The 10,000-nt window shown below is 37.6% G+C and overlaps 1 protein-coding gene across 1 annotated transcript in view; it reads left to right on the forward strand.

The window, feature by feature from the left end:
* The window catches only part of LOC138049937 (1-phosphatidylinositol 4,5-bisphosphate phosphodiesterase beta-1-like), a 62,093-nt gene that overhangs the window by 23,727 nt on the left and 28,366 nt on the right, over positions 1 to 10,000 (forward strand). Inside the window, 8 exon segments of the mRNA XM_068896417.1 lie at positions 47 to 204; positions 743 to 822; positions 1,923 to 2,007; positions 4,164 to 4,254; positions 5,043 to 5,116; positions 8,717 to 8,807; positions 9,535 to 9,619; positions 9,885 to 9,957. Coding sequence (XP_068752518.1) covers positions 47 to 204; positions 743 to 822; positions 1,923 to 2,007; positions 4,164 to 4,254; positions 5,043 to 5,116; positions 8,717 to 8,807; positions 9,535 to 9,619; positions 9,885 to 9,957 — 737 coding nt within the window.

Genomic DNA, 10,000 nt, shown 5'->3' on the forward strand with positions numbered 1-10,000 from the left:
AAAAAGTTAAATTAGATATGCTTAGCTTCAATTTCTGTGTCATTAGGGCATCAGTTAACAGGGAGATCATCAGTGGAAATGTATAGACAAGCCCTGTTGGCTGGCTGCCGATGCATAGAACTTGATTGCTGGGATGGAAGAACAGAGGAGCAAGAACCTCTTATCACACATGGAATGACACTCTGTACTGAAATTTTGTTCAAGGTTTGGACATTAAAGGGTTATGGGGAAAAAAAAATTAATCCATGGGAGAATGCCATAAAAAGCACTGCAATACTAATTTTATAAGTATTTACTCTGTATAACCATCATTGCAAGTCTACATTTGCATGTTCTTTGGTCATGCTATGGATTCTTGTCCTTCTTGTGCTACTCGAGGTTCTTTTGCTTCTTGAGGTTATGGCCACACTTGTTCAATAAGTATTGTTCCAATCTTTTTTGTGCAGAATGTTGAAGTCTGTTTTTGGTAAGGGATGTGCAAAATTATCAATTACAACGAAATAGCAAGTTTCAGAATGATATATATTAATTAGACTTATAACCAATTAGTGGTATCTGAATATGGAGCTGAACAAGCAACAAGAAGTAGAAATGGATTGAAGTGAAGATTTGAAGTTAGCTGATTTACTTCTACTAAGAACAAGTCTAATGAATGGTTGAATGACATCCATATTTGTTATAAAGAGTTTCCCATCATGTCCTATAGTTATAGCATGTGTCTCTATATATATATACATACCAGGATGTTATAGAAGCTATTGCTGATAGTGCATTTAAGACGTCAGAGTACCCAGTCATTCTGTTTTTTGAAAATAACTGCAGGTAATGCCCTTGTTTTTGTCCTTTTCATTTCATTGTATATTATTGTTGTCATGTGTAATACTTGTATTTGATTTGTTTGGCATAGAGCTTCATTCTGCTTTATGCTGGGGATTGATTATTCCTAAATCCTATCTGAAGTTGTGTGATCCCTGATTGATGTATAATGTTTAAAAAAATGAGCAGCAGTATTTTATCAGGTTTAAAAACGAGGGGTAGCCAAGTGTTTTTGGACCTGATAGAACAGTGACATGCTGCAAGTTCTATGAATGTCTTCAAAAACATTTCACAAAAAGTGTGTCCCTCAGGAGTCCGAACAAATAAAGGTTCAAATTTTGAGGGGAGAACATTAGCATACAAGAAAAACAAGCTATGTCATGTGCAGTGACTTTATATCTGATAAAACATGTTCACATAGTACTTACTATCTAATAAAGGGGATGTTTTATTGATATTCTGTGCTCGTGATGTATTATCAACCAAGTGATAGCTATAGGTCAATCAGCTTATGTAATCAATAATATTAATGAGTTTTTGAAGATTAAAATAATCCATCATTAGACTGTAAAATTTCCAATAAATTATTGTTTTGCTCTTTGGCAAGAAACGATTAACAAAGTACTTCCAACCATTAACCCTTTTTGCCTTTAAGACGTTTCTCATTGAGGTGTCAAATTGTTTGTCTAGCTTGTCTGGAATTTGAGTAAAATTTATGAGTGGCCATTCTAGGAGCGACTAAAGGTTAATAATAACCTTCTCCGAGGAAAATGACATGTTGCAACATTTAGAAATTAAAATACACGTATGATTTCAAACTTAATTTTTACGAGTGAAGTGTTCTTGGTGCATTTACATTCTGTCCCCAGTATAAACCAAAACTTTGATAATATTGTTGTGTTGGTAATTATAATAATTATGTAAACATTTGCAGTAGAGGACATAATTAAAAGAATGCATATCTCATTAGTTGCCGTTCTATGCAGATGCATGTACATCTATAGTGGGTGATGAAAATGAAGAAATATTTGATCCACATATTGTCTAGTGGAGTTATCAGAGGTCAGAGGAACATTTCTCATAAGATGTATTTTATTTTCATATAGTCCCAAGCAGCAAGCCAAGATGGCGTACTACTGTGTTAACATTTTTGGTGATATGCTTCTCGATAAACCCTTGGATGACTTTCCGGTGAGTACTTATTTGGCATTGTTATGCATTGTTACAATAATTTATCGTGAAAATAAAATATAAGGACTGCAGAGCATGGACAATAAATTCGAGAAGGAGTATTTTGTGGTTTCTTGTGTCTCTTTGCACAGAAAAACTTAACAATGTCTCTTATGCTATACAAAGAAAGGCAGGCCGGTAGCAACATATACTCGGGGTCGACAGGAAATCGTTTAGGAATGCATTTGAGGCAAGGCTTCTGTTTTGGCCTTCTTAGTGTTCCTGATGTGTTTGAGATGCAGGGAACCCAAAGGGAATCTCGGAAGGTTTGTTAGCTGGGATCGGTTTTGCTGCGGTCTGTATTATTTTTTGATTTGTCCGATCAGGCCACCAGTTTTGTAAGTTGTGTTTTTGACACTCCAGCTGCCTCGTATATCAGGGCTAAAAATTAACTCCAGCGCTTGGTGGCCAGTCGGGCCAGTTTACTTGAATTCTTAGTGGCCCGTCCCAAAATGAAGTGGCTTTTGCTTTCCTCTAGATTAAAATGAAAAACTTTAATAAACGCCCCATGGCCTTCAACGGAGCGTTAACTTAAAGGAAAGACAATACCCCCAGTAATAACTCTGGGTAAGTCCAGAGTCACATGGTAATCACAAAATCAAAATGGTTTCTATATGTTGTGAATGTGGATCGCTCGTGAAGTCACAGTTAAGACGGCTCGGAATTTCCACTTCAGGACTAAAAATTCACCAAAATGGATGGTCTTAGATTTCAGGCAAAGAAACGAAGAGAAAGGTAGTCTAATTAAACTGCACATTGAGTTTTATTTTTAACTTTGTAGTTTGCATTTTTTATATAATATTTGCAACTTTTCGAAATTCTGTAGCATAGTCGCACATCGGGCGTTTAACCGTTAACTCTTGGTGGCCCTGGTCAGTTTTAACTCCCACTGGTGACCGTGCGACCGCCAAGTTTTAGCCCTGGTATATGGGCCACTGCCTGTTGTTTTACCCCTGGAAATGTTACTGTATCAATTATGGGAATTATGGGGGCACTTGGGACAAATGCAATGAGTAAAATTGTACGTATTACCGGGCATAATAACAAGTCCCATCCTGTCAATGGCCTAGTCAGTGTGGTTATCTCAGACAAAATACCAATTTACAAACTCATATTTCACTTTGTGGTTTTACTAAATGTTCTTTTCAATAAATGATCTCAAATGGTTAAAGAAAAATATCTTGTTCACAAAATAATCAACGCATTCAACATTAGGAGAACGCAATTTCTAATCTTGGGTATCCAGTGCATAGGTGAGCTTTTGCAAGTTTTCATTTTTTGTTTGTCTGCATGCTTTTTCAGCGCCATCTTGAATTATGTCTTCTACTAGTAATAATTTATTATTTGGAATGTTTTTAACTAGTTTGAAAAGTTTAATTCATATGTTTAAAATAATATTCAAACCAAAGATAAACTGAAGTACAATGTATATCCAATGTAACATGTAATGGGGAAACTATACATACATTTTGAATTGTCTTTGGGTAAACTAAAAGAAGGCATGGTACAACTGCTAGAAACAGGGTTTTTTCAGTTTATCACATATGGGGTAAAATTACTGAATGCTGATTGGCTGAGACTGAGGGCATTTTTCCCTAATCACGAGGGCATGATTACTACATGTACTTGTTCCCGATTGGTTAACATGCAGTTGCTTTTCCAGAGCAAGCAAAGTTACAATAGAATCTTCTTCCAGTTTAAACTACTTATCTGTCCACATGCATTTTAAGTGCTGTTCTGTTGATAGCAACGATTTATTGAATTGAACTTTAACCGAATGAGAGGGTGTTGATTGTCATTTGTCATGGCACTGAACAGGTTTTCCTCAATAATTTTGCTTTTTATGTGATAAATGTAATCACAATGTGCCTCCTGCAATTAAGGATTAAGGTTTTAGGAATGTGCAATGTGCCTCCTGCAATTAAGGATTAATTTCACTTTTAATTTCAAAGTTTTCACAAAATTGCCCAAGTGGCCCATGTGATTACATACACAAATGCAGGAAGTATGCATGGGCCTTTTCATACACTTGTCAGGATTAAATTGTTTTAAAAGACTGAGAAAAGAGGGCTATTAACCTAAAGTTTACATGTACGGTTATTTTTGCTTTCTGACAGCTAGAGGAAGGGAAGAGCCTCCCACACCCAAAAGCACTGATGAGAAAAATAGTGATCAATGACAAGAAAAGGCCAACCAAACGTGGGAAAAGTAAGTTACTGTGTTAAGGAGATTTGCTTCTATTGTGTGTGTGTGACCTGACTTGCTACTGTTAGTTTACATTACCTTGTCATTCACATTATCTGATGGATGTCTGCACTCAAAAACAGGAGCCTTAGAGACAGTGTGGTCAGTGGTTAGAGCAATGGAACTGGATTTTTATTTGGATGGTGTATAGTGTGTTCAAATCCCTCTCTGACTTCTGACTGGATTTGCCTTTAGTGTTTGCACATTTGAAATCCTTTATGCTTTGTGTTTTGCCATCTGTTTGTCCCCTTCCTGACAGTTGGAGTTTTAATGATGTTATGTTTGATTTGAAATATAATTTACATGCATTACATATGATTTCAATGGGCATCAAATGATACATGTAGGGCATTATTTTGATGCACTTTACTGTAGGCATGTTTTGTTCAAAAATTGGTCTGTTGCTACCACTTTCCATTGTTTAGATACTTAACAAAATGTCAATTAACATTGTCCTTGAGCATTAAGCCAGTACTTGCAGAGTTTTCAATATTACATATGACTGTATTTCTGTAGTGCGCGGCACAAAGTACTTCTCATGCGAGGATGGGAAATTACTTTTGAGCAGGACTGTAGTTACATAAATATTATTGTACATGTAATTTTACAATAAATGATATGCACTTTTATGATAATGATGATGATGATGATTATATTTTTAACTGTTCACCTTTGGATTTACATTAATATTGTGTACCATTAGTGATAATGATTGTTTTCTCAATGGCACCGATATTTTTGCTGTATTTTAGGTGTTGATGCCGACAAGTCAGCAGCAGTAGCAGACAGCAGTGGCACACCTGTGACTAGTCCTGATAGCGAAGAGGTTAGTGCTGGATGAGGGTGATCTACTAACTGAACATTCTCGTCACCAGAGCCTTGGATCGACCCAAGGCTCTGGGGAACTCTAGGAGGAGAACATGCACCGTAGGGTTTTTATAGCCAAGAATTGGCTATTTGAACCTTACGGCGCATGCTCACTCCTCGTGCTAACATGAATGCACCAATTAGAGACGCTTTTGATTGTTCTTCACGAAAACCAATGAGAAGACACTTTGTTTCAGAGTTGATCCTCAGAGCTCTTCTCTCCCTTAGTCAAGAGAAGAGCTCTGGGGTCGAGATTGCTAACTGAAAATAAAAGCACTGTTACAGATAATGGCAAATTGAGTTAAATGTGCAGTCTTCTAGTATGTTTGGTTTATTCTAATGCAGTACTTTACATGTAAAATAAAAATTATTGCAAAACAAGAAGTGAAAAGTTGTGCCTATGGGAAATGTTTTGCATGTCCATATGGGTGCAGGTTACATGTAAATGAGATTTTACTGCCCCATCAGTAAAATACAGTTAATGGAACGTGACCTTACTAAAAGGGGCTATTCATGTCACGATAGTTACATGTATCTTTGTGTTCTTTGTAGCCGGTCATTCAAGGTCATGAAATCAATGGTCTTGTTGTAAATAAAATTAGGGCAAAGATGTTGTGCCTAGTTCTCAGATTATAACATACATTTGCATTGGCCAAATCTGTTAAGGTCTCATTCATTACTGCTAAAGAGCAAGACAGTGTTATTCCTACCTGTTACATAGTAGAATCCATACAACTGACTACTTTATAGACAGAATCTAGGTGTAAAAGCCTCAGTTAGCCGTCCAATATGGTTCACTTGGCAGTTTCTCTTCTATAGTAAACTTGACTTCCTACGGCTCTAAACATGTCTGCACCTGTCCATGAACGAGACATCAAGGAAAGCGCCCAGTCAGACGAAGACTCATCCTCTTCTATCGGTGAGTTGTTAGACGATCCAGCAACGCCTATGGTAAATCCCAACAGATCGAATGCCTAATGTCCAACCCAAGAGGCTGCCAGACCTCCGAACTTCAGCTAAGGTTGGATGATTTGGCCCTAGGCGCCATGGGATGACCCCTGTTACTACTGGCGGGAAGTGGAGACCCACAATCGACTCTTTCCTGCTGGTCTTAGTCGCTGCCTACCCTCGCAGAGCACCCTAGCTAATCAAATACCAGCAAATTATAAGTAGGACCGCAGTAACTACATTTAAGGATATGGCTTGGTATTTGTACGACCCAGGACCAACTGGGTTGGTCAACAGTTTGGTGCGCTTTGTGTTAATTGGCACCCTCCAGTTTGCATGTAAGGTAGTTGTTCTGGGCAGAACTTTCCTTCAACGCATAATCAATCCAGTTGCTTCCACCATATCCGCCTTGATCGGGAGTTCTTTAAGGACATACACATAGAACTTCTTTTTTTTTCACGATTGGAACGGGCGTTCCTTCTTCCTTGACTCTCCAGTACTGGCATTCCTTCTTCCTTAACTCCTCCAGTACCCCGACCTTGAGCTATATACTGATTTGGCGGTTTTCTTAACGGTCACTGTTTCCAAGGTCGTTGGCCTCTTCACTTACGCCTTGCTAGGATTAGGGGCATTAGCATTGAATGGCAGGAACTTCTTCCATCATTGTTACCTTTACGATGTTTGGAACATGGATGAGATGGGTTGCTTTTGGCGTGGCCTCCTGAAAAAACCTTAGATGCCAAGGGAAGACGGTGCACTGGAGGGAAAAAAGTGAAACAACGACTAACATTGGCATTTTTCGTAAATATGGAAGGGGAGAAGGAAGATCCTGTTGTTATTGGCACGTCCGTCAGTCCGAGATGCTTTAAGACCTTACAGTCGCCAAGCCGGCCATACAACTGCTCCTATTTCACCAAGAGTAAAGCTTGGATGAATACCGAGATCATCAAAACAATTCTGTCAAAGTTCAATTGCCAGTTGAAGCGCAATGATAGACATATCCTTCTGTTTATGGACAGTGCTCCCTGTCATCCGCAAACTCTGTCTTGACAGTTTTCAAACATCAACGTTCAGTTTTTGCCAAAAAACACCACTTCCAAATCACAGCCCTTAGATGCTGGTATAATAGCGAATGCTGCAGTATGTGTTGGCTTTCAAGTTTGAAGACGACCCCTTTGAAGGAGAGGAACTTGGCAACCTGAAAACTATAATGGATCAGATACATGCTGAATGATCTGTGCATAGAGGAGTATGTTTCCTGTGATGATGATACCGCAATCTGCGCTGGCCTGGTTGATTCATCTAACCCAAACTCGAGGTCAGAGGTCAGAAGTGAGATGATTGGTAGATGATGATCTGGACGTTCAATTCATTTTAGAAGATACCTCAATTGATGACAGCTACGACAAGAAAATTAATTAGCAGAGCCTTCAATCAAGAACCTTGCTGAAGCATTGCGCATAACTGACCAACTGCGGCACTTTGCCCAATTTAATGGTACCAAAACCTTGCCCTAGCTGTAGGAAAGGCAAATGATGTGATCTCGTTATTACAACTCCTCGCCACAAAATGGCAAACAGCATTGGCGGATTATAGTTTAAATAAATCGTCCGTGAAATATCTTGAGCTAAATTTTTTCACATACCAACTGTTGATGAAACTTGTCAACGATGTTTTGCATTTTTTCTGTACATTATCAACCCGAAGAAATACTGTACATTACAACTACATGCCCTGTGTTAGAGCTAGAACTATGCATGGACTGGAAATGCACTTGATGTTTCGTTACAATGAATTTGGATCTATCTTCATATATGTTCACTTTTTAAAAGCATTTTGCTATATAGAGTCAATAAAATCATGTTTACTGCCATTTCTATCCAATTTATATTGTACTTCTATTAAGTGGCCAACCTCTTCATGAATTATGTATTAAGCGGCCACTTTTCAAAGCCCTGAGGGCGGCCGCTTAATTGAGGTCGGACTGTAGTTTGCCAGCTAGTTTCATCTTTGATATTGGACATCCATCTTATGGTCAATTTACAGCTGTCAAAACAAGGTATCCAATGACCAGTATTACATGAGCATATTACAAGCTGAAGTCTTGAGCTCATTGAGGTCAGCTGTTTTTTTTTTTATGTTGGCGGCTGACCAGGTGCTGGTTTTCAATTGGATTTCAGGCTTGTAAGAATAAACAACCCGGGAGGTCCGCTTTTAGGCTTGGCTAAATCTATGTATTATTGATGGACTGAAAGCACAGATAATTCCCAGTATTGTCCATGCATGATCTTTGAGCACAGAATCATATATCCAGGTGTAATAAGATGTGAGTTGATTTAGATGGGGAAGGAAAACACTTGAGTTAGATCGAGATCGACTGAAACTGAAAGCATATACAATAAATTGCAGTAGTCAGAGGCGCAGTTGATGACCATCACTATGCCAACATGACTTGCCAAGATGTACAGCACAGGGCATTCCCAGATGGTCACCCATCCAGATAATAGTACAAGCTGGATGCCAGCAACATTAGCACCGGAAATAAAAAATGTTGACAAGATAATTTGATAATTTATTATTAATGTGTGGTATCTTTCATTGACAAATGCAGGAGGAAGATGAAGTTGCTCCAGAGATTGCACTTTCAGCTCTCGTGAACTACATCCAAACTGTTGACTTTAAAGGCTTTGATGCTTGCAAAAGTAAGTGTACCTTGGGAAAAAGTCTTAGTTACATATAATTACCATCTTCCAGTTTTGTCAGTGGGATTTGTCATGTGGTCATCTTGAGTTGCATTACACTTGACTACAGCCAAGGACTCTTTATTATTTTGATTTCGTCCTAACATATAATTATACATCAATTTACTTTAAAATTTACAGGTACAACATGCGTTCTACCAATATTACTAGTTGGATACTTTGCTGATGAACTATAGGATCGAGGCATACAGAAGCTGTAATAGACTGATGATGATGATAATAATAATAATAATTTGTTTGTCACCTCTTGAGACCTTCTAGTTCAGTTAAATGCACTGATCATGATGATTAAATCCTGCAAGTATCATGGTAAACAGTAAGAATAATAATTATTTATTATGATATTATGTAAATACAAGCATACATTATTTTAAAAATATTGTACAGGACAAAGTCATATCAGTCTACAGTTTTCCATACATAGTGGTTATTAAGTTAAACCAGTTGATTGGAATGGCATTGGAAAGGAAAGATTTCATGGGACAACAATGACATACACCATTATATAGTACTCAAATTAAGGACAGACATAATAATTATGTAATAATTTTATTTGCAGTAAGTAAATGTATTACTGAATGTTTAAACCAGTGGAATGCTTAATTAATTCTGGTAAGGGGGTGATTCTTTTCCTTAAGAGAACATTTTTCCTTTGCCTTTTGAACAGATGTCAACAGAAGCTTTGAGATGTCATCGTTTGTGGAAACAAAGGCTATATCTATCTTAAAAGAGAGCTCTGTAGAATTTGCCAAGTATCCTTCAAGCTTTGTGAAAAAAAGTTAAAACAATAATTTATGTATCAATAGGCACAATTAATTTTATTCTTAATTAGACAAGTATTTGAGGATGGTTATTTGGTGGATCAAGTTAGCAATGGTTTAGAGCCATAATTGCTCATGCAGCTGTATTAAAAAGGATGCATGTATGTGTTGGGTAGTCCTGAGCACTTTAAAAACAGGGTTTTCATTTTTTAATTATGCTGATTCCAAATTCTATGGTTTCCTTAACTGGTAATAGTTACAACAAGCGGCAGCTAAGTAGAATATATCCCAGGGGGACACGATTTAGCTCTGAAAACTACATGCCTCAGGTGAGATGCCCATGCACTTAATAAATAGTTGTTTATAAATAAG

Source organism: Montipora capricornis, chromosome 5 (genome assembly GCF_036669925.1).
Source record: "Montipora capricornis isolate CH-2021 chromosome 5, ASM3666992v2, whole genome shotgun sequence".
Classification (NCBI taxonomy): Eukaryota; Metazoa; Cnidaria; class Anthozoa; order Scleractinia; family Acroporidae; genus Montipora; species Montipora capricornis.